The following is a 26,423-nucleotide window of genomic DNA, read 5'->3' on the forward strand; positions in this document are numbered from 1 at the left end:
AAAAAGAAGAAAGAAAAGGGAAGAAATACTGATTCCATTCTAGAAAGGGATGCTGCAGAACAACACTCCCATGGAGGGAGAGATAGATACTGTAATGGGAGACAGAGACCTGATAAAGGGTATAATCTGCAGGGATTTGTTCCATTGAGACCACTACCTCTGAGAAAGTGTTGTGGCTCCAGGGACAGCATCCTGCCTCAGGAGAAGGTGAATGAGAGGTTCTGACATCCAGAAGGGTTGGAAGGCATCAATTCAGAAAGATTCCATGGTAAATGAGAAAGAACGTGATCATGGGGATAGAAAGAGGTAGAAATGGACCACACAATCGGGGACACAGGAAAATTTCTACCATGAAGCAATTGACTTTCTATCTCTTATAGGAATTGACACTTTTTTATAAATTAATTTATTTGTTTTTAGTTTTCAAGATTCACTTTCATAAGTTTTAAATTTTCTCCACCTCCCCTCCCCTCCCCCTTCCCCAAGACAGTATGCAATCCGATATAGGCTCTACATATGAATTCTTATTAAACATATTTTCACATTAGTTATGTTGTATACAAGAATTAGAACCAATGAGAGGAAAGGAATTGATACTTTTAAAAATGAGGTACACCAGAGAAAAAAAAGTTTGCAGGACACAAAATCTAAAAAGCAATAACAGAATTCTTTAGAAGAGGGATCTCAAAATAGGTACTTTAGAAGCTTTAATTCCATAAGAAACACAGAGACTAAAGAATAAATAAGTGAAACGTTCATGAATCAAAGAATTTTAGGATAGACAGAATAGCAAGAAAGTAAATAAAAATGAGGGAAATTATTTCTTAGAAAAAAATACACAAAATATGAAAATAAACTAACAAAAGAAGAAAACAAGGGAGGTTCTACTTACTAAAAGAGAAAAAAAGAAAGAGGGAAGTATTAGATAACTAGATAAAAGAAAGAAATAAAACATAATAAATCTCCAAAACTGGGGAGAAGGTTGACAAATTGGGGGAGGGGAACACTTCAGGGTGAGGGGAAAAGAACCTTTCCTTAAAGCAGACTGAACAAAAATAACTAAAAGGAGAAAGTAATGTCTTTTAAAAGGAATAGAAACAAAAACATCCTAATTCAGAAAAAAAGACAATATACGTAAGATGCTTTGCAAACTTTAAAGCAATATAGCAATAACTGTATTTGTTGCTTTTGTTTTCCCCTTAGTTACTGTCCTGAGTGACTCTCATATTAGCTGGTGCCTTATGTTGACTGTTGTGGCCCAACTCACAGTTCAAGATGCTAATGATTCATGAATTTTTACCTGTAAAAATGAGGCTAAGTGATTCACCAAGCCCTTGAATTTATTACTTATTTTAATCTCAAACTGTTAAGTATAACTCTCTCTTTAAATAATGCAACACTTCTGTTAGACATTTCTTAAGAGTGTTTATCTGGTACAGTATTCCAAATAACTGGAGATTTTAGTTTTAAATCTTATTTTTCTTTTCAGAAATAAAATTCTGAAAAAATCTAATTTGGTGAAAGATAAGCAGGAAATATTTGCTGAAGGTCAATTCCATTTCTTTCAACTAATACAGCAGTATTTTTTTAAAAACTATTTTAAAATCAATTGTTTCAGTTGTAAATACGTTAGGACATAGAACTGCATATACAAAGCTACTTTGGAAATTCAGCAGTTTAGGACAGATTAACTTACTGATTTATAGACTGATATATTTTTCCTTTTTCCAAGCCTAAGTAGAAGAAATATTGGGATTTTGTGTGGTTTACAGTAATCCTTTTTGCTTGCTTCTTTCAAGTTTGTTCTCAAGAAAATTATTAGAATCTGAACTGGACAGGAAATCTCCCAAAGTCACTGATTGTTATCCTTAGGTTAATTGTGAGAACCTGCCTATTATCCTTTTCCCCTTAGATAACAACTTCCTGCTGAAGGTCTTAAATGTTTACCAAGTTTGCATGACCCAAAAGACTGATCACAAATACAGAAAAGGCTGCCTATGTGCTCAGCCATGTGTGCTCTGGCCAATTAGAATTCCCAAATCTACAAGATCAATGAAATAATAATATTGACAAGAAATAATGGCAGACATGCATGCAGCTTTTCTTCTATAAAGGAATGAACAATTCAGCTTCAAGTTGCATGACTGCAAAAACCTCATTCTATGGTCCTCAAGTGGATACCACTTCTTATATCAGCATGACAAAGACTAATAGAGGAAATCTACAGATGGAGAGAAATGTGTCCCTCAGGGATCCCTATACCTTTTAAGTCCCTTGCGCATGTTATCCATGCATGAACTGGCAAACTAACAAATACTTAATAAATTCTATTGTTTACACACATACACACGCATATACACAACATATATATATGTGTGTATATATATATATATATATATACATATATATATGTATGCATGTATGCATGTGTGTGTGTGATTTTACATTGGGTTTACCTTCACTTTTTAGTGAGGTAATGTTTACCACAAAATTCTCTTCTAAATGATGGGGAATGGACAAAAGAGTGTGTACCACTTCTCTGAACCTTTGAATTAGCCCCATGATCCTTGGTCAAATTACATCCAGCTCTAAATATATAAATTTATAAATATTAGAAGCCAGAATGAACCTTAGACGTCATCTAATCTAACTTCCACATTGTACAGGTGAAAAAGTTGAGGCCCAATGCCAATGTGGGGGAAGTGAATTACCTAAGGTCATAATGGACTTGAAACTAAATCTTCTGAACTCCTAGAAGAAGAATTCATCTTCTTAATTCACCTAGTAACTCCTTGCTTTAGCATACTTTGACCCTTAGGCAGCTAAACTGGAATTTAGTTACTCTTATGACTAGACCCGTTAGTAGGACACTTCATCCCTTGTGTAAATGGATGAGGTAAGAAACCACATCATGACCAAAGATGGTGGTGTCAACCTGTAAGAAAAACTCCTAATTCATTCATGGGCTATTTACCAACCTTTATAATCCCCTGGAAGGATGAAAACACTGGACTGAATATGAATAGAAATACCATAAACTCATTTAAATGGTCCATGGCTACAGAAAACTCTTCTGAATTTAGAATCTCTTGTCAGTTTCAATGATAATATGTTTTGAATATGTCAAGAGTAGAAACTACTTGTGTATACTTCATCTAAAGAAAATAATGCTTAGCTAAATTTTCATTTGTTTGTGAAAATGTGTTAAAAGAAATTAGTATTATGTTGCTTTTAACTGCTGGTTTATATTGAGTCTCCAACTGTACTTCCTAAAGGAAATCTCATCCTTTTAAAAATTTAACATAATTTACTATATTATAAATTTCTTGAGAGCAAGAACCATGCCTCATCTAAACTACCACTTAGTACAGTACCCCATTCATACCAAGTATTAATATAGATTTTCTGGGTTGTTTGATTTTCGGTAGTCAAAGAAAGAAAAAAAAAAGTTCTCATTCTCCAAATAAAAAAATTGGAAATGTCTGCTGTAGAGAAAATAACTTTGCATGGATTGTCATGGGTATAACCACATCGATAAGATAACAGATTCAGTATCACAGGATGATAGATTTAGAGCAGGAAAGGATATCAAAAGCCATCTAGTACAACCCTTCATTTCATAAAGAAGAGAACAGGCCCAGGGTGGTTAAGTGACTTGAAGTCACACCAGTAGCACAGATGGGATTTTAACTCAGGTTCTGTGGCCAAAGCAACACACTTTCCCTGGTACTGCAAATTAATAAAAAGCTTAAGTGATATAAATATGTTCCATTAACCCTCCCTGGGCCTTAATATCCTCATCTGTAAAATGGAGGGTGGTCCTAGATGGTTCCTTCAAACTCAAAGTCTATCATCCTGTGACCTGTATTCTGTCTTAATGTAGAATCATATTACTATCTGCATTTCTCCCCCTAAATATATGAACATGTAACATTATTTAATGGTTTTTTTCATTCTTCTTTGTTTCAGTATTAAAAGTACAGACATGGAGGAAAGATAAAATGTCCTTCTTAGATAGAAGGCTAGTACCACAAGTGAAAGATACATTTACAAATATCTGTAAAAAAGTAAATATTTTTAGGTTTCTATCACATTGAGCATATCATAAGTTACATAAATACTGTTTAATACTATTTATATGTATCTCTTCTTTGTTCCTCTTCCATGTCAGTCCAGTACCCTACAACAAAAACAGATGCACAAAACACAGCATAACGCTGCACTCACAGTAGACTACCAACTGTCTGGCAAAACAGCAAATGAAATAATTAAACAAAACCTACTGCCTTGAGGAAATAAGTGCATATAAGGAAAAAGAGATACATTCTGAAAATGGAAAGAACCAGTTATATTATCAGATAGTAGTCAAAAGATAACAGAGGACAAACAGAATGGAATAGAACATACTTGATGTCATTCTAGACACTGAAACACAAATAGGAGATGTTGCTATATTTAATTGAAACTCATCTACATATCTACCTTTAACTTTTTTACTTAAGCCTGCTAAAAATTTGGCTAAAATGAGTATTGTAGTATGAAGGTCTATGATTATCAAGTACATTCTATCTTGATGAATCAATAGAAACAGTAAGGATTTCCCACACCAACTAATGATTCTTCATGGTCTGATTCTCCTAGCAGTACCTATTGCAAACCTTTATGATGCCATAAAATACAAAATTTACATATAATAATCACTTGACCTCTGAATTAGCAGTACCAGACAAATCTAGCTATATAGATTAATCAGCAAAGTTAGACTCACCAGCCTAGTCCCCGTGGGATTATTTCACCTTATTCTGTTAATTCAATAAGGGACAAGTGAAGAAAGCTTCCAGAAACTGCTAAAGCTCCCTAAAACACAGAATTTACATATGACACCTGGTTCATTTTTAAATTTGAAGAAACAAAGCGATCTCTACACACCTTAGGAAACTAAGAAGCCCTTAAGAGATAAGCTGGGAAATTACAGGAGACTCTTGTGGGTGCCCTGTTGACTCTGCTAATTGACTAAGAGATAAAAAATGCTCAGAAGAAAACAGACAAAGTACAAAAGGGGACACAAACCAACATAGTAATTTTGTTGTTACCTCATTAAATCATGTGAGTATGTATATAACTGTTTTTAAAAACTGCACATAGAAGTTCATAGTTTCTTACATAATTCTTGTACTTCTTTGTATATTGAAAATTGTGTGTTTATTGATAATTGCCCAGTTCACAATAAGAAAATATTTTCTAAAAAGAGAAATAAAACCCAGGTTTCCTAGAGTAATAATATATCACTGTATACAATGTATCTTACAATATATATACAATATATCACTGTAGGGATAGGAGCTACAAAGGTTCACCCTACAAACTTGCATGGCAAAAGAGTCTAAACAATCTAGAGATGCAGAATGAGAAAATTTAGCTAAGCCCAAGGGCAGCTAGGTGGTATAGTGGTTAGAGTGCTGAACCCGGAATTAGGAAGACTCATCTTCCTGAGTACAAATGTTATCTTGGACATTTACTAGCTGTGTGACCTTCAGCAAATCATTTAACCCTGTTTGCCTCAGTTTCCCATCTGTAAAAGGGTGAAAGAAATAGCAAACCATTCCAGTATCATTGCCAAGAAAACTCTAAATGGCATCATGAAGAGTCAGACACAAATGAAAATGACCGAATGATAATCCAAGCCTAATTGTACTGTATTTGACTTCTCACATATCAGTCAGCAGGTAGAAAGTATATTAAGTTCACAAAAAAGGGACTTTGAGAATGGATGACTACCACAGAAGAAGTATGCAAATTTATGCTAATTAAGCAAATTAAAAATAACCTTTCTCCCTCATAACCTGTGAGGTCTCTTCTGGCTTTTTACCCTGTGGAATAATAAAAAAAAGCTTTTAAGATCTTCCCAAAACCTGAAAAGCAATCAAATAGATATTAGAGACAGCTGATGGTACAATGAATAACACAGAGCCTAGCGTTAGGAAGACCTGGCCTCAGACACTACTAGCAGTGTGACCCAGAGCAAGTAACTTAGGTCCTCTTTGCCTCACTTTCCTCAACTATAAAATTGGGATAATAACAGCACCTCCCTCCCAGGGCTATTGTGAGGATCAAATAAGATAATATTTCTAAAAATACCTAAATATTTAGCATATTGGCTGGCACAAAGTAGATACAATACAAATGCTTATTCCCTTCCCCTCCCTTTTTATAGAACAGAAATAAAATATTCTAAATGAAAGTTTTCTCTATATTTATAAAATTCAATGTAGCTTCGAAAACACAATTGATATTTTAGTGATAGATTCTCTGAGTACAATATAAATCAAAGTAAATTGCATTTAACTGAAAAATCCAATTTATTAAAACTTACTTTTGGATCCTACTATAATTTGTTGGATCCTTCTCTTCTTTCCATATTCATACACATGTCATTTACCAATATTCTGTCCTTGATTCTATCATCATCATCATCTTCCTCATCTCCTCCACCTCCTCCTCCCCCACCCTCTCCAATTTTATTCAATTCAAATTGTTTCGAATATCATCTCTACATGGGTAATTAGGAAATTTGTTTTTCTCTTCTCAACTTCAAAGTCACATCTCCAATGGTGCAGCATGTGGTCAAAAGCACTAAAGAAAGTGCCAAAGCGGTGGAGCCAAGATGGTGGCTGGAAAGCAGGGACTTGTATGACCTCCCCCCCTCTCCAGGTCCCTCCAAAAACCTATAAAAATGGCTCTGAACAAATTCTAGACCTGCAGAACCCATGAAATAATAGAGGGAAGCAGGGCTCCAGCTCAGGAAAGCCTGGATGGTCGTGGGGAAAGGTCTATCACACACACCTGGGAGCAGAGCCCAGCGTGGGCTGTGCCAGGACCAACCAGAACAAGAGCCGGGCAGAACAGGCCGTAGCACCCTGAATCAGTGAGCTGTGGCAGTTAGCAGCCTTCTCAACACAAAAACATCAAAGACAACAGAGAAGGTTAGTGAGAAAAGCTACAGGGACAGCGTGAAAGGAGTTCATGGTTTGGCTACCACCCCAGGGGCAGTGGAGGTGGTGTAGCTCTGAGGACAGAGCTACAGCTGCATTTGCTTCCTGCCCCAGGCCCACCTGGTGGGAGGAATTAAGTGGGGGATGAGAGCGGAAGTACAGAGCCTGCTTAAGATCTGAGTCGAGGTCTGGGTTGGCGGTTTTTGGGGGAGGAGGAGCACTGGTGTGGCAGAGCTTGCTGTGTAGAAATGGCTCTAAAAACAACAGCGCAATCCCTCAAGCCTGGGACAAAGTACTCTCTACTCTACAAGCAGTCATACCCCGACGAAAAACTCAAGGGTCCAGTACTTGGCTGGGAACATGGCCAGGGAGCAAAAAGGGACTCAGATTCAGACTCAGACTTTGGAATCTTTTTTTGCTGACAAAGAAGATCAAACATACAACCAGAAGAAGTCAACAAAGTCAAAGAGCCTACATCAAAAGCATCCAAGAGGCTCAGATTCAATCTACCTCAGCTTAGATTGAATCTGGCCTGCTTGTGGAAACAGGCATCACAAAGCGTGGGATTTCTTAAGACAACCCATTATGGTGAATCCCTAATAAACTTTATCTTTTCCCTTGGAAAAAAAAGCATCCAAGAAAAACATGAACTGGTCTCAGGCCATGGAAGAGCTCAAAAAGGATATGGAAAAGCAAGTTAGAGAAATAGAGGAAAAATTGGGAAGAAAACTGAGAGGGATGTGGGAAACCCATGAAAAACAAGTCAATGACTTGCTAAAGGAGACCCAAAAAATACTGAAGAAAATAATACCTTAAAAAATAGACTAACTCAAATGCCAAAAGAGCTCCAAAAAGCCAATGAGGAGAAGAATGCCTTGAAAGGAATAACTAGCCAAATGGAAAAGGAGGTCCAAAAGACCACTGAAGAAAATACCATCTTAAAAATTAGACTGGAGCAAGTAGAAGCCAGTGACTTGATGAGAAATCAGGATATTATAAAACAGAACCAAAGGAATGAAAAAGTGGAAGACAATGTGAAATAATTCATTGGAAAAACCACTGACCTGGAGAATAGATCCAGGAGAGATAATTTAAAAATTATTGGACTACCTGAAAGCCATGATCGAAAAAAGAGCCTAGATATCATCTTTCAAGAAATTATCAAGGAGAACTGCCCTGATATTCTAGAGCCACAGGGCAAAATAGAAATTGAAAGAATCCACTAATAGCCTGTTGAAAACTCCTAGAAATATTATCACCAAATTCAAGAGCTCCCAGATGAAGAAGAAAATACTGCAAGCAGCCAGAAAGAAACAATTTGAGTGCTGTGGAAACACAGTCAGGATAACACAAGATCTAGCAGCTTCTACATTAAGGGATCAATGGGCTTGGAATATGATATTCCAGAGGTCAGTGGAGCTAGGATTAAAGCCAAGAATCACCTACCCAGCAAAACTGAGTATCATGCTCCAAGGCAAAATATATACTTTCAATAAAATAGAGGACTCTCAAGCTTTCTCAGTGAAAAGACCAGAGCTGAATAGAAAATTTGACTTTCAAACACAAGAATCAAGAGAAGCATGAAAAGGTAAACAAGAAAGAGAAATCACAAGGGACTTACTAAAGTTGAACTTTTTTGTTTACATTTCTATATGGAAAGATGATGTGTATAATTCATGAGACCTCAGTATTAAGGTAGCTGAAGGGAATATATATATATATATATATATATATATATGTGTGTGTGTGTGTGTGTGTGTATACGTGTGTGTGTGTGTACACATATATGTGTGTGTATATATATATATATGTATACATATACATATATATATAGAGAGAGAGAGAGAGAGGGCACAGGGTGAGTTGAATGTGAAGGGATGATGTCTAAAAAAATAAAATCAAATTAAGGGATGAGAGAGGAATATATTGAGAGAGGGGGAAAGGGAGAGATCGAATGGGGTAAATTATCATGCATAGAAGTGGCAAGAAAAAGCAGTTCTGTTGGGAGGGAAGAGAGGGCAGGTGAGGGGGAATGAGTGAATCTTGCTCTCATCGAATTTGACCTAATGTGGGAATAACATACACACTCAATTGGGTATCTTACCCCACAGGAAAGAAGGAGGAAGGAGATAAAAAAGGGGGGGACGATAGAAGGGAGGGCAGAAAGGGGGAGGAGGTAATCAAAAGCAAACACTTTTGGAAAGGGACAGGGTCAAGGGAGAAAACTGAATAAAGGGGATAGGCTAGGAAGGAGCAAAATATAGTTAGTCTTTTACAACATGAGTATTGTGGAAGGTTTTTGCATAATGATACATATGTGGCCTATGTTGAATTGCTTGCCTTCTTAGGGAAGGTGCGTGGGGAGGGGAGAGGAGAGAGAATTTGGAACTCAAAGTTTTAAAAGCAGATGTTCAAAAAAAATTTTTGCATGCAACTAGAAAATAAGATATACAGGCATTGGGGCATAGAAATCTACCTTGCCCTACAAGAAAGTAAGGGAAAAGGGGATGGGGGGGGTAGTGGGGTGACAGAAGGGAGGGCTGACTGGGGAAAGGGGCAATCAGAACATATGCCATCTTGGAGTGGGGGGGAGGGTAGGAATGGGGAGAAAATTTTTAATTCAAACTCCTGTGAAAATTAAGGCTGAAAACTAAGAATATTAAATAAATAAATAAATATTTTTTTTTTTAAAAAGTGCCATACCTGGAGTCAGGAAATGCTACCTCTTATTCTTACAAGCTGTGTAACTATAGATAAGTACTTAACCCTACTTACACCCAATTTCGTCATGTGGAAAACCAGAATAAAAAATTAGTTATAGCCATTGCCTCATAAGGTTTTTTCAGGTACAAGCTTTCCTTCTGACTTCATGGTGTCTGAAGGAACATCATTTACCTCATTATTCCTGTTGTAACTACAGAATTATCTGTGACTCTTTCCTCTCCCCAACATCTAATATCAAATGGATTACCAAGTCTTGTCAATTCTACCTCTTCAGACACGTTCCACCTTCACTCCCTTTTAAATTCTGCCTCATGCCTCCCAGATACAACCTCTCATTACCCCCTCCTTGGACTCCTGCATTAGCCTATTAAAGGTCTTCCCACTACAACTAATCGCCTCTCCAATTCAACTTGCTACCATTTTGGACTGCTATTATTACTTCAGAGCAAGGACAGGTAAATTATGATGAGGGAATAAAGCAAAAACTAATTAGCTGGCATTGTGGACACAATGTTGCATCTAGATTCAGGAAGAACTGAGTTCAAATCTGAACTCCAACGGCAGTGACAATTAGACAACTTTGAGTTGAGTAAGCATCAATAAAAAATGCAAGAGGGGACAGTAGTGTCACAAAGGCAACCGTGGGTCTATAATACTCCTAAATTTCATCGCATTTCTGTTTCTAAAAGTTCTCTGCCTTCCTTCCTCTACAACATCTCGAACACTTAATTTCATCACCTTGTCTTCTTTCCATTGTCCTTCCCCAGAGAAGAATTTGTAGTTTTCATTATCTCTTTAGCTCAATCAATTTTGACACATGCATGCAATCTATGTTTCTGTAAGGCCTATACAAATGAACATGATCATGTACCCATGAAGATGGACAGATGGTGTACTATTGAATGACTCTTTTTTTAAAAAAAGCAAAATGTACCCCAAAGCCTTTGTAGTCTTCATACATAGATATCTCTGCCAGCAGCTATGTTCTGTACTCCCTAACTACAAACTCCATGTGCCAGTAAGTTTTAATTCATGGGCAAGAATTCAACATCGTTTAGCAATAAGTCGTTATGATTGTCGCCAAATTAAATTCAGAAGATGGTGTTAATTCCAGCACAGAAAATAACATTGTCACCATCATCACTTTTCAATGCAAGGCACAATCTTGCCTGTGAAGACGCAGATGAAGCCAGATTGCGAAAAGGAAAGACCTGAAAGCTGTTTAACTTGGATTATCATCACTTTATATTCTGGTTTGTGTTTGAGTATGAGACATTCTACATTTAAATTGTTAGGATGCTTTCTCTAGGCATTAGCATTGAAAAGTTTGAACTTTAAGAATAAATCTATTTTCACCCATACTTCATTTAATTTATATTTGAAACAGAAACTCAATATTTTCAAATTAGGAAATTTTCTAACATTTTGTGATTTAGTCCTTCTCAGAGTTCTTGTTTTCTCATCTATCAAATAAAAGGATGGGCTCTAAATTGCAGGTGAAGGGCCTTGAGTCCATGTTATATGAGAACTGGTTGAAATAATTGGGCATACTTAGCATGGAGAAGAGAAGCAAGGGGAACAAGAGAGCTATTTTCAAATATCTGAAGAGCTGTCATGCGTAGGAAGCATTTGAATGGGTCCCTTTGACCCCAGAGGAGGGCAATGAGTACGAGTTACAAAGAGGCAAATTTTGGACTGATGTCAGGAAAAAATTATTACCAGTTACAGCTGTCCAAATGCACAATGTGGTGCCTCGAGAGGTGATGGACTCCCCCTCTTGGAAATCCACAAACAGAAGCTGGATGACCACTTATCAGGAATGTTATATTGGGGATTTCTTTCACATATAGGTTGAATTTGATAGCTGTAGAGGTCCCTTCCAACACTCTAATCCTATGTGATTCCCTTTCCTTACTGCTATTAGATCCTATTATTCCAAGAACAATTCTAGCAATATCTAAATTAAACTTTCTGAAATATATCTGCATATACATACATACACATATACACACACACACACACACACACACACACACACACATATATATATATATATATATATATATACACTCACTCACATATGTGTGTATATGTATGTATGGAGAGACAGAGAGAACTTTAAGACTTTTGGCACATCTCATACACACATACCTCCAAGACCCATAGGATCATACTTTGAGAGCCAGAAGGGGTTTCGGGTACATTCTAGTCCAATCCTTTCATTTTACAGATAAAGAAATTGAGGCCCCCAAAGGTGAAGTGACTTGCTCTTAGTCACACAGCTATTAAAAGGCAGAGGCAGAATTTGAATCCAGGTCATCTGAGTACTTCACCCTCTTTGGTTTACTTTCATCTCCAAGACTCTCAAAAGGTCAGCAAGTATGGAATGGATAGTTACTTTGTGCTCAGCACTATTTTATGTGTTGTGAGTGATGCAAAAGAAGCTGTTGGCAAATTTGTAAGTCTGAAGATGCTTTACAAGCTAATTTAATAATATTTTTATAGATGAGGTAATAATATAAAAGGATGCAAAATAAAAACTCAACAGTGAATGCCTCACAACTCAATAAAGCATTCTACCTAAACATGGGATAGGGAGAGAACAGAATCCAGGGACAACCTTTCTCCTGTGGGATACTCCAGCTGTGATGGCCCTAAAGTAATAGTGGGTACCTAGAGAGTGCGGAGCTAGTGAAGAGACTATGCCATCTAGGTTAATCATCAACCTAGAAATGGACCTGCAGACTAACAAACCTAAGTAAGCCTACCCTACCAATTGTCCATGGAGTTGGAGGGTGGTTTAAAAAAAGTGACAGATCACCACGGATGTGCTATGGCTTGTCTGGGTGGTGACCAGGCTGATATATGATACTCAGAAGAAAATGTAGGAAGAGCTTATGCATTTACCCACAAAATTCCTATTGACGGAATATATTGAAGGTGTACTATATATGACTTTGAGGTTTGATGCTATGAACAGTATATTTGAATACTGACTGTTTCCTACACGCAACTTTGACTTACATACGGCGTCTGTGCTTGGTCTACAGCATGCAACATTAATATAGCTGTCATGTACTGTGTATTCACCATGCACGCTCGGTACAACTTAGAGGGACTGCAATTTTTGTTGTTTGGTTTTGTTTCTTACAGAAGGGCACACAAACAGGTTCAAATAGGACGGTATTTTCTGCCCTGAGCTCTGCCTGTGATCACTCATGGGAGAAATTGCTAGGACTCCCTTTTCCATGGGACTATATGGCGACAGCACAGAAATAATAGAAACAAAGTAACATGGGAAAAAGGTAGGATGGGATTTAAAGGGAGAGTTCTGTTGTATTCCAGACCATGTCGAGGGGTCAGAGGAGCAACTAAGACTACCAACGGGGGCATCTAGGAATGTGGGAGTCCTGCAGTGTGCCTGAGGGCTCACGATGCAAGGAAAGGACAATTAAGCCGCAGGTGACCCGCAGAGGCCAGCTGATTACACCAGCAGAGGTGTAGGTGCTACAGGGACAAAATTGTATTACCTTCAGGCTAAAAAGGAACCTTCCTACTGGAGTAGTGAATTAACTACCCAAGGATGAAGGGGGATTGTGTTTGTGATCGTAAGATCAGTCCAATATTACTATCCCATTATTTCATCATACATTTCAGTCCCAGTTAAATAGCTTACTATTTGCATTGCTTGTGTCTATACATACAGGGATCAAATGGATATCTAGAAACAAGGTCATTTTACAGTTTTACAGTTTCAAAATGGTGGAGGGGAGCAAAGTGGGGGCAAAATTAATCAAATAAGGTGAATTACTATTAAAATTATCTATGGTTTGAACCTGGGTGCAAGAGAGTTGAGAGTGCATAAGGGTAACATAAAATAACAGAAAACATCTTTCCTCAACTATTTCTTTAATGTTTGCATCTGTTACTCAAGTGGTTCTATTTGATTTTTTTTATTTCACATTTTTATCGTCAGAATTTTTCAGGAGGCTAAGATATTTTGGGGACTATATGGTACTCTTACCTTTCCTGTTGACCTAAAGAATTACTGTTTTCACCACAGAGTATTTATTTTCATCTATTTATACTTTACTTTGCATTTTTAGTTCTTAATTCTGTTCATTTTAATCAAAACAAAACCTGATGGTAAGATATTTGCCTAAGATGTGCATCACTGTGTATATGTGTATGTGTTTGTGTGGCCAGTATTTAAGCTGGCTATGTTTAGAGTATGAGCCATCACAGTAAAGGCTCTTATTAATATATTTTAGAAATGAATCTAGAAACAAAAGTGAAAGGTGAATATGACAAATCAGAGGACAATAATACTTATTTTCTTTCACCCTGCTGTGGCTAACACAGTGATACACACACACACACACACACACACACACACAGTAGGGAGTAAATTATTTGTTGAGTAAATAAATCAGATTTTTCATCCTTAAATTATGGAGTTGATTCCACATGGCTGAAGAATGTTTCTAGGGGGAAATTCATTGAAGGGATTTTAAACTAATGGAGAAGAAGCTAAGAAAATGATTTCTGCATTACAATACTTGATAGGATTCATGCTTACTTGAAAGGTTGTACCCAAAAGGACTTGCTTCTAATCTAGTGGAAGTGCATAAAAAGTTCTACCACTGGGGCCAATACTAGTGAACACTGTTTTCAGTAACTTGGATGGCTGATTAAAGGCACAATTGATTTGTCTATATCTCTAATGTAAAATTACTACTTTAGCAGAAGAAAAACCATTTTGAAAGCTATATTAACCCTTTGGTACTATTAGTGTACCACTAAGAAATTTGAAAAATCATTCACTAAAATTATCACTTTTAGGTATTTTTAAAGCAACCACTTGTACATGATCCTATGGTGAATGCTCTGAAGAGCAAATTAAATAGAAACAAGTCTCTGGTCTCCAGCAGACAACTATATATAGTCCTAATGGATTCTATCTATGATAATGTTACACAGTGAAATATAGTATCATTATCCAAGAACAAATACAAGAAAGAATAAATGATAGAAGAAACCATCAAAAATACCTAGAAGTTTTGTATAAATCAAACTTTTAAAGAAGACTATACCTTAGCGCTTGAAGAAATTCTATACTGACTTGTCATTATAGTTAATAAGCACCCTTTGATGTATCCTGCACGTAAATCTATAAATCTAAATTTTTCAGAAGCTGATTTTGCTCAAGTGCATCTCACACAGAAAGCATAGCTACCAGGGGTGATTCAAATGGGAAAATTTACAATAGCAAATGGCTGGAAGAGGGAGGAAAAATCTGACCTCTGCTGGCTAAACCTATACCTCAAAGACATTCATTTGTGAAAGGTCATAGGGAATACTTCCAACACTCCTATAGTGAAGTTACACAAAAAATTAAGGTGACTCATTGCATCTAGGAATTCTTATTGGGCATCATGCTAAGTCTCTGGATCTTGCTGTGCCAATAATGAATTAAATCTATCTCATAAACTATTTTTAGTTAGAAGGTACAGTTAAGAAAGTCCAAATTTATTTCAAGTAATTGCCTTGGTGGAGAAATTAGACTATAGGTGAATGACACTGGTTGGATCTTCACCGTATTGGAATACTTCTCTCTATTGTATCATTGATCTATTCCTCAGAGAAAGAAGTCATTTCCAAGAAGAGTAACAATGAGGACTTGTATTTAGCTGAAAGTTCACTAAAAATTTCAGACCTCTCTCAGATGAATACTCTTTATATCTTCCCAATTTTATCTCTTAATTTTATTTTTTGAGCCCAAACACGGCTTTGCATTTATTCCTATCAAATAAGTTATCTTCCACCCTCTGATAAGGCAAATTGTCACTGTTGTTCAGTCATTTCAGTCCTGTTGAACTCTCTGTGACACTCATTTGGGGTTTTCTTAGCAAAGATACTGGAATGTTTGCCATTTCCTTCTCCAGTTCATTTTGCAGATGAGGAAACTAAGGCAAACAGGATTTAGTGATTTGCCTGGGGTCACACAGCTAGTAAGTGTCTGAGGCCAGATATGAACTCAGGTCTTCCTGATGCCAGGCCCAGTGCTCTATCCACTGCACAACCAATCTGTGTATGGCAAATGGGGATCACAAAACACAGTCACAGTCACCACCAGTCCTTTGAATTGTAAAGAAACTTGAAGATCACCTAGTCCAAATTATTCATTTTATAATTGAGAAAAATGACTATTGTTCCACTTAGGACAAGGACACAAAAAGTACCACATACAAATAGTCCCTTAATCATCATCAACTGTTTAGGATGCAATGTGGATTTTGACTCATAAGACCGGAATTCAAATCCTGCCTCCTTTGGTTTCTACCTATGTGACTTTAGGTAGGTCACTCAACTTGCATGGGCCTTGTTTTCTCTAACTGTAAAATAGGAGGTTATATAGATCATCTCCAAGATCATGTTCACCTGTAAATGTTATAAAACAAGCATTTCAAGGTCAAACAGTGCAAAATTAAAGAGCATATATGAACACTAACTCAACTGAAAGTTATGGTATTTTTAAAAAAAAATACCCCCCAAGGCAAGACATTCTCACTTCCATTCTGTATTATTTTGGAAACATGGCATTTAAGAGAGGATGTGAATAATAGACAATATACAAAGAAATACCATTTCAGTATGTGAATGTACTCAGGAAGTAGAACACAAAGAAAAGGGTGGCAGTATCCCAGCTTTCTACTATTAGGTGTCTGCCCCCTGAATCACCTCCAGCTAATTACATTTAGGGGCTATAAGACTAGTCATCTCGGTGAATCTGGGCATGTGTGAAATGTTAGGTAAGAGAAAGCAAAAGGGCATTTTTTTTTCCTATTCCCACACGGACTCTACATTTCTGAATTCTTAAATCTCCTCTCCAGGCAGCCAAGAGTGGGCAGATGGCAAGGATGATCTGTGGGAATCTGTAGAATGCCAGACAAAGGTTATTGATGCTGCAACATATGGATGGCACAGAGATGGTACTTAGTAGATAAAAACTCCTACACTTTTTGTTTGTTATTAACAAGATATGGAACATTAGGCTACAAGGGCCTTAGGAAATTTTACAGCTGAAGAAACAGAGGTGCAATGACTCGACCTCAGATCACACAGCGACCCAAGTTTATCTTTAAATTTTAATATTCAAGGTAACAGGTCGTACTTACGCTATCTTGGCTATGAATTGTGGCAGTATTTGTTAATGTTTCCACATAAAGCAAACATTGTACTTAATGCAGTACACAGTTTAAATCCTGTTGATTTAATTCCATTCTTTCCTTTGAAATAAGAACAGATTATTTGCTGGTTTCAGTTGAACTGAATTTGCAGTGCTCACCTTGGCGATCTTATTCTTTAAAGCACTTTCAAATCTGTTGAATACACTGCTCATTAGCTTTCCCTATAAACCAGCTCCAGATTTTTTTAATTGTCAAGGGCACCAGCATCATTCCAGTCACCCAGGCTTGAAAGCATGAATTACTTCTTCGATATCCAATAAGTCACTCACTTCTGTCAATTGAGTCTTCCTTCATAATCTCTCTCACATTCTTCCAAGTCATTCCATCCTCATTGCCTCAACCTCTCGTCACCTTGAGCCTGAATTATTGCATTAATCTTCTAACCTGGACTTCTAATCTCGGGTCTCCCTCACCTTTCTCCCAACTCTTCATTCATCCCATCCTGTATGTTTTTTTCCAGATTAAAATTCTTAAAAGACGACTCTATCATACCCTTCGCTTGCTTAGGGTATGCCCCAGAATATGGAATATTTACAACATGCTCACAGCATGTAAAATGCCCTCTTTGAAAGAGGTTTGACTGAATTGTAGTGTATGAGAGGGGGAGTAATATGTAATCAGCCTGGAAAGAGATCTTGGAACCAGATTGTGAAGATAGTTCAATAACAAATAGAAGAGACTGTGTTTGACCCTAGCAGCAATGGAGAAACACCAAAGGTCCCTGAGCAGAGAATGGCATGGTCCAATCTGAGCTTCAGGAATATCAGTGTGGAAGTTGCATAGAAGACAGAGTAGAGGAGAAAAGATTGGATTCAGAAGCTATTCAAATAGTCTAAGCAAAACATGATAAGGATTGAACTAGGATAAATTAGGAAAAAAGTAAGGAAGAAGATGGAGCAGCTAGGTAGCTCAGTTGATAGTGTCAGGCCTGGATGGACTCCTCTTCCTGAGTTCAAATCTGGCCTCAGATACTCACTAGTTGTGTGACCCTAGGCAAGTCACTTAACCCTGTTTGACTCAGTTTCCTCATCTGTAAAATGAATTGGAGAAGGTAATGGCAAACCACTTTAGTATCTTTGCCAAGAAAACCCCACCTGGGATCAGGAAAAATTAGACAGGACTTAAAACAACTCAACAACAAAGTGGTAGTTGTGAAAGATGTTAAGGTGGTATAATAAACAAAACTTGGGAAGTTATTAGCTGGGGGGCAGCTAGGTGGCACAGTGATTAGAGCACTGGCCCTGGAGTCAGGAGGACCTGAGTTCAAATCTGGCCTCAGACACTTGACACACTTACTAGCTGTGTGACCTTGGGCAAGTCCCTTAACCCCAATTGCCCTACCTTCCCCCCTGCAAAAAAAAGTTATTAGTTGGGGGCAGTGAGAGTGAAGAGTTGAGGATATGTATGCATTTATATATATATATATATATATATATTTTCCCTAATAGGAAGTAAGCTGCTAAAGGAAAGGGGCAGTCACCATTCTTTGTATGCCCAGAAAGCAGAATGGCAAAATAGACAGAGAGGGGACTTTACATCCAGGACTAGCAAGGTTCAAGTTCTACTTAGGACGTATCTTGCATGGGTAAGTCACTTAACTTCCCAATGCTCTAGGCCATAAATATCAAACGTGTCTCCTGCATGTTATGGGTTCACAACACTCCTGAATGCAATGAGAACCAAATTAAAATGTAATTGGGAAATATACAAGAAAACAAGTAGCATTACAATAAAGTATTGTTAGTACTACATTCTGGAACTAAGTCAATATGGTGACTGCAGACATCCTTAGGTACAAATTAGTGGCTCCCACTTCTATTTGAATTTGACACCACTGCTCTAGGGCAACTTTTTATAAGCCATAGATGATGTGCCAACCTGCATGCCCATACATATACATATACATGTGTATATATATATATATATGTGTGTGTGTGTGTGTGTGTATATACATATACATATATGTATATATATATATATATATATGAGTTTCCTCATCAGGAGTTCCCTTTTCTAATGAAATCACAGATTGGGTCCCTGTCCCTATCCCACCCTCATTATCAGGATCTAGAACAGTGCCTAGAACAGCATAGGTGTTCAATAAATGCATGGTGCTGATGCCCAAGTTGCAAAGCTAGATAGATGATGACCCTTGACAGAAATATGTTAATTAGTTAAGAAGAACAGTGACTTTAGTGGAGAAAGGTGAAAGTCTGGTTTGGGACATGTTATGTTTCAAAGATACAGGTAGAGATTAAAACAAAGCAATTGGTATTATGGATAGATTAAGGCTGAATTTAGAGTTTGGGGAGAAAAATATTGAATTCAGGGATCTAATGAGATTACCAAGAGGGTAGAGATATAAGGGAAGAGCCTAGGACAGAATAAACTCCAAACTCCAGGTTTTCATAATCAGGCCCCAGCTCCTTTTCCTACATTGATCTTCCTCACCTTCCTCACACAATCAAATACTCTAGGCAAATTGTTTCACTCATTGTCTCAACTATGTAAAATGCAAAAGACTACCTCCATGCCTTTGTTCAAGGCATGCCCTCTATCTGGAACGTATTTGTGAACCCTCTCTAAATATTTAATAAACTCCTACTTGAGTTCTTCCTTCCCTATGGAGGTTTCCCTAGCTGCCACAACTGGCAGTGATCTCTTCTACCTCTATACTCTTGCAGCACTTACTGTTTGTAATATGCTTTCGGTACTTACCGTAAGCTATCTCTCATGCCTGTTTATGTTTCCAATATGCCCTTTATTTTCAACTAGACTATAAGCTCCTTAAGGAGAAATCATGCTTTTCACCTTCCTATCTCTATAGCACATTACCTGCCATTCACGTAGGCATTTGAACAAGTATTTGATGGTGATGGGGCACTGGACTGGGAGCAGGTTTTTTGGGTTTCAGTCCTGGCTTTCTTAATGACTTGGGTCACCTTATTTAAAGCACTTAATCCTCGTGGGCTTCAGTTTTCTCATCTATAAAATGAGGTGACTGGAACAAGTTAGATGCCCTCTAAGGCCCCCTTCCACTTATAACTCTCTGATTCTATGACATATTGGTTATCAAAGAACTCGGACAAAACAGAAAACAGGTGATCTCAGCCAAAAAATTCTGGCTAGTAACTGGGTAAGCCACTAGACAATGTCAGATACATAAAGAGGCCTTCTGGTAGGAGTTCTAAAATCGGAGTGAGAAAGAGATTAAAATACTTCCTCAGACACTTACTAGCCTTTTGACCTTGGGAGACGTCATTGTTTAGCCCCAACACTTAATGCTGCACCTCAAATGAGTAGGCGCTCAATAAATGTTTAGTGATTGACTGATTAAATTCAGTTAACTTCCCTCAGCCTCAATTTTATCATCTCTAAAATTGAAATAATAATAACACCTACTTCACACTGTTGTTTTGAAGATCAGACAAGATAATGTATATATACCTTAAAGCACTACGTGAATGTGAGCTATTAACATTATTATACAAAACTTCTAAGACATGACCCCATTTACGTGTCAAGACATAATTGTAATACAATGTTGAAGGCTATAAATGACATGAGAGCTATAGATGATAAAGAGAATAAGAAAAAAAGAATATTATGCATATATGTGTATATGTACATGTATATATACATACATATATATGTATATTGAATATCAATGGTAACTGTTTCTCTATGGAACAGCAACCCTGAAGGTCTTCCCCTCCCAGCTGGGTTTTTTTCCCTTTTTTTCTAATTAAGGGGGCCATCCCTTGACTCATTTCTTAAAGAGACCTATCCACTGAATGGCCATTACCTCACTCTAAGTGAAAAGGCCTGAGCCTGAAAGGGCCAGGATCTCACATTGCATCTTGAGTCATCTCCAGTCATCCTGATGAATATCAGATAACTGGACCCAGATGACTCTGGAGGAGAAAGTGAGGCTAGTAACCTTACACAGGCCTCCGTCACTGAAATCAAAGTCAACTGCAAGTCATGTCATCATTTCCTTGATGTCATGGTCCTCTTCAAAAACGAAGGACAAACACAACCTCCCACTCTGAGTGAGGCAACAACCATTCAGTGAACAGGTATCTTTAAGGAGTGAGTCAAGGGATGGCCCCTTTAACCCCCCCCCCCAAAAAAAAATCGAACTGGGAGAAGACCTTCAGGGTTGCTGGCCCAAAGAGAAACAGTTACTATTTACATTCACTCTGAGCCAAGAAGGCCCAAAAAACAACCATTAAGTGGTGCTTGGGCTGGGACCTATTGTTGTCCAATCCAGGAGATTCAGATTGAGTTGAGTTTAAGGCAAACCTTGAAGACCAAGGTCTTTAAGAAAGAAATGTAGCCAGTAAACCCCAAGTTAACTAGGTAGCTTTTGGCATCAAAATTTACCTTCCTTTGGGCAGATCTTAGCTTAAAATGTCAAGGTCTCTCACTGTATCCCGGGCCTTCTCTAGTGGTCCCAATCATTATCAGCGCACTGGACCCCAGATGGCTCTGGAGGAGAAAGTGAGGCTAGTGACCTTGCACATCCCTCCCTCACTCAAATCAAAATCAATTGCAAGTCATGTCATCATCTCCCTGATATCATGGCCCACTTCAAAAATGAAGGACAAAAAACACACCACACTACAACAACCTATCATAGTTTACTTTACTGTGAAGTACCATAGCCAAAAGACTTGCAACTAGATTACTTTAAAACAATAATTACTATTAAAATTAATAGTTCATATATTAAGCTAGTCAATGTCTTATTATGTGAAACACATAATTCCTAAAATTAACTTATCTACAATAGAAAGGAAAGTTAATTTGTTGTTGTTAAGTCATGTTCAACTCCTCATGGCAGAGATACTGGAATGGTTTGCCATTTCCTTCTCCAGCTCATTTTACAGATGAGGAAACTGAGGCAAACAGAGTTAAGTGACACAGCTAGTGTCTGAGACCAGATTTAAACTCAGGAACATGAGTCTTCTAGACTCCAGGGCCAGCACTCTATCCACTGTGCCACCCAGCTGCCCCTATTAATCCTTTTCGTTTTTATAATAATATCAGAATGTCTCTATTAGCTCAGATCCATGGTATATCTAACCTAGTAAGGGATATATTGTGCAAGTTATGTATTCCTTATCACCATCATCAAATGTTATGCACTAAAATATCCTTATTTCACTAAGCTATTACCACTCTGGTGTCCATGAAGTTATCTATACTATTTTTTTAATCAGGATTTTCAACCCACACTATCTCTTGGGATTCTGTTGCAGTATACCACATGGGCATAGTCTTTTGGGTCACCAAAGCATCACTTAATACCAAAATAACGCATTATGTAGTAATGCCTGTTTAGTATATTGTTTTAATTACATTAAAATGACCTCTCTAAAGATGCGAATGTCCTAGCATGAAATGACAAAAGTGCATATAATGCCAACTAATCTCATGTTGACAAGAGGATGGATTGGAAAATTTGTCACATTTTCCTATTCCTTTGGGTTTGAGTAAACTCTTTCATGTTTTCTCCTTTTCATCCTCCCCTTTTTCTCACCAGTTCTAGCTAAACTTAATCCCAATATAAACAAAGTCCTTTGCTCTTTTGACTCTTTGCCTATCCTACTGAGCATCAGAAAAAAAGATTTTTTACAAACTTTTTAGTAAGTTGTACATTTAGGATTACACAGAATAGAATAGGATCCTGAGTTCCAGTGATAATATAAGAATTAGCAAGACCTGACTCTCATTTCTGGTTTTACCTCTACCTAACTATATGACCTTGGGAGGATGAAGGGGACAAAGTTAACCTTGACTTAAAGCACTGTTGGAATTGAGTTATAAGATCCTTGGATCAAAGTACATATTTATAAGTTCCTATATACGACAGAAAAGAACTAGATTCCCCCAGTGCAAACTCCATCTTTGGTCATAAGTTTGCCAAGTAAGGAGATAATCTAAGCCTTTGAGATCTCTGGGATTCCATTTAGCATATTACTGTTCCAGCATATTACATAGGAAGCGTCTGTTAAGCCACTGAGTTACAGATCATTTAATGCAGCAGAAATGCACTAATTGGTATCCCTACAGTCTCAGTGGCCAGTGGCTTAATGGTATGGATTCCTAAAGCTCTGATTAATAATAAAAAAACAGGTATTAAGAAGTAAAATTCAATGTCACTATTATATTCTTATCAAACTATATATAAAAGTAAGTTGAAATAGGAAAACATAATTTATATGTACCCCAAACCAGAAATTTAAATTCTTTACATAAAAGAGGAAAACTCAATTAAGTGAGAAGGAATAAGAAATCCATATATAAAGATGATCAACCCTTTGTTTAATTAGTTATTCTCTATATTACTAATATTATTTATTCCTTTGAAAATTAAATTTGATTCTTCCTCCTCCCCCAGAGGCCAATACCAACATACTTACAAACACCCATATACAGAGTTACACACTGGCGATAACCAACTCAATTCTATTAGTTGAATTAGCTGTCTTTTCCAGAAGCACACATATGTTTGATAATTGCTTTATTGAATGATTTTTATTCATATGTCCCTTTCCATATCCTACTCCCCAATTCTTCAACAAAACCAAAAGAAATTGTTTTTAAAACCACAGAACAGAAATTATGTTTTACTCACACATCTCCAGTGCTTTGCTTTTCCGGAAAGAGAAAGTGAATATGTGGACATGTGTATTTGGTCTAGATCTGTAATTGCATCCTTATAGGGAAGTCCAACTATAGAGTTACAGATGAGCAACTCTTCCTCAACTTGAAAAGTTATTGGAGGGGGCAGGGAGAAGGTAAATGACTTGTTGGGGGGGGACTCACAAGTTACTCGACATCACTTAACCTCTTACACCCAAAGGTCACAAAACTAACACATGTCAGAAGCTCGGTCTTCCTGATTCCTAAGTCAGCTCTCTATCCATTATAAAATACTGCTTCACACATCTGCTTATTGTGCAATAATATTCAAAGCATAGGAAAAGTGTAACTGCCACATTGCATTTTATAACATTTTCCATCAGGAAATCATTCACATCGATGCAGGTATAGTTAGCATCAGCATTAATATAGGAGACTATTTTCAAATGGCATAAAATATATTGTTATTAACTGTTACACAACTCAGCTTACATTGTCCTAGCTCAAAAGTGTTTTCCACCATTCTATTATTTATCTAAAATAATAATTTGGCATCAATTTATGAATTATTTTAAGATCATAGTTAATAAGGCAGTTTCCTTAACTTATTAAAAATTGAATAGTAGTTGCATTTTAAAAAGCTAGATAATTAACTCAACAATGCATTTTCTTTAATTTAGTTCACTGAAAAAATTTACACAAACTATGAGAAGATTCATTCTGAAGATTTTGTTCATGCACATCCTGTGTTTTGATGCTTAAAAATTCAAAATGAACTCGATCAGCATTTTTTTTTTACTTTGAAAAGTAACTCTAAGGTATAATTTGGCCTATCCAGAAGCAATAACAATCCCCCTGTTCTCTGTGGCCAATAGTCTTTTAAACTGTCATCAGTATCAGACTAGTGTACCAACTAATGGGAGCCGAGGAGAAATAAAAATAAGAGTAAAGTAGGTGAAAAATAATGCAATATACTCAAGAGCAGGCACACCACGTCACTTGACTGCCTTTCCATCATGCCACAAATTGAAATGGAACGCTAATAGTAAAGTTCTACAGACATTCTTGTACTCATTCACAAAAATTGCTATCCGGGCACATTAAGCAGCTTTAATAAAGTACAATGTATGATACAACTTTTTCCTTTAAATACCGTTACTCACACCCTCTCACCAACGTCAGGTGTAAACATCATGTTAAAATCTTCTGGAGTAACAGTTTTCTTTTGGAAGATCAAGGAACGGCAGTTGAAGGCAAACAAGCTAAATCTCAGGCTGCAAAGGAAGGACTCTTTAACTGCTCCTCACATTTTCTGACTTGGGATTTGTTAAACCTCCAGCAAACTTGATTAGTCTTCAGCATATCATTAAGAGATCTCAGAAGTGCAGCTTAGTGAAAACAACCCTGGTTTTCAAAGGAGGTGATAAGAATCACCTCCAGGTTCATCTGAAATTGAACAAGCTGTGGAGTCTTAATCCATCCATCATTCCCTAGTTTTTAGTCTCTTCTACTCCTTTTGTATTCGTTTCCCTCCCCACCCCCTCCAAGGCGCCTGAGTGAGCCTCCCCGCATCGCAGCAACTCAATGAAATCTTGTAGGTTGACTGGTCATCTATGCCCACGGACAAAACTGCCTTCTTGTACCATTGATTTGCCTGGGAAGGCGCACTTCTGCTACCCTGTCTTCGATTGAGCTTTACAACAGTTGGGTCATTGGGCAAAGCTCGGCATTCTATTTGTTGCATCCATGGGGATCACTTTGGTATCACCAGGCACCTCTTTCAGTACTAAACTAAAGTCCGGTAGTTGTGTGCCTAATTTGCAAAGGCTTAACCACCTCGTTCCCCGCCCCCCCCCCTTTTTTTAAACAAAAGTTTGTAAGTTTCTTTCTTCGGTAAAAATAAGAACAGATCTATATATCCTTGGCCTCAACTTCCCAAAGGTTACAAGACCACACAAACTTCCTCTTTGGACAGGATCGTTTAGGGAACTCTATGGTGCACGCTAGAGGACTCTGTCCACTTTCCTTCCCCCAGAGGCAGCAGGAGCGGCAGTCGGGACAGCACTTACCTTTGCCTCCCCCAGATCCGGTTCTTCCTCGTAATAGCCCTGTCCCGACTCATAAGCCGCAGCTGCGGCCGGCGCCCGAGGTCCCAGGAGCAGAGCTGCAGCAATCAGGGAGCAGACCAGGGAGAATAATCCCAGCAAGTGCATGGTGAACAGGCTCCTTGGGGGGGTTGGGGCGGGGTGGGGAAGGGGTGGGGGAGGCTAGTGCGTTTACGGGGGGGCAGGGGGTGGGGGCTTGGGTGCCCCTGCAATGATGAGCTCTCCTGGTTTTCCTTGCCCCCAATATCCAGCCAGTAAAAAGCCTGGGGGACGGACAAGAGGCTGCAGCGGTGGCGGCTCCGTTGCGCGGGGGCTCCAAACTTTTTTCAACTTGCTCTCCAAGTAACTGCTGGGGAAAGTCGGAGCTTGTCAGGTAAAAACCCTCACAGGAAACCGGACATCCGAGTTCTCCTCATTCAGGAGATTGGGAGGTGAAGAGAGAGCGAGAGGGAGAGGAAAAGTCACCCCCCCTCCTTTTGTTTTTCTTTGGGGAGGGGGGAAGTGCATAAACACACCCCCCCCTTTAAAAAGTCTTAAACACCACGGATTGATCCCCCCCACCCCCCTTCCTCTTCCCCCTAAGTAACCCCCCGAGGGGGGCAGCAGCAACAGCTGGAGAGTCTGCAGTGGGGGTGTTGGGGCTGTTGGGGGGCGGGGGGCAGAGGCAGCGGCGAGGACTGCTGCGGCTCAGTCCCCTGACT

General features: G+C 38.1%; 1 protein-coding gene across 1 annotated transcript in view; it reads right to left on the reverse strand.

The window, feature by feature from the left end:
- VEGFC (vascular endothelial growth factor C) overlaps nt 1-25,831 on the reverse strand; it is a 163,013-nt gene extending 137,182 nt beyond the window's left edge. The window contains exon 1 of the mRNA XM_036763736.1: nt 25,687-25,831. Coding sequence (XP_036619631.1) covers nt 25,687-25,830 — 144 coding nt within the window. The 5' untranslated portion in view covers nt 25,831. The remainder of the gene's footprint in view (nt 1-25,686) is intronic.
- Nucleotides 25,832-26,423: the final 592 nt, after the last annotated feature.

The sequence above is a fragment of the Trichosurus vulpecula genome, chromosome 6, assembly GCF_011100635.1.
Source record: "Trichosurus vulpecula isolate mTriVul1 chromosome 6, mTriVul1.pri, whole genome shotgun sequence".
Classification (NCBI taxonomy): Eukaryota; Metazoa; Chordata; class Mammalia; order Diprotodontia; family Phalangeridae; genus Trichosurus; species Trichosurus vulpecula.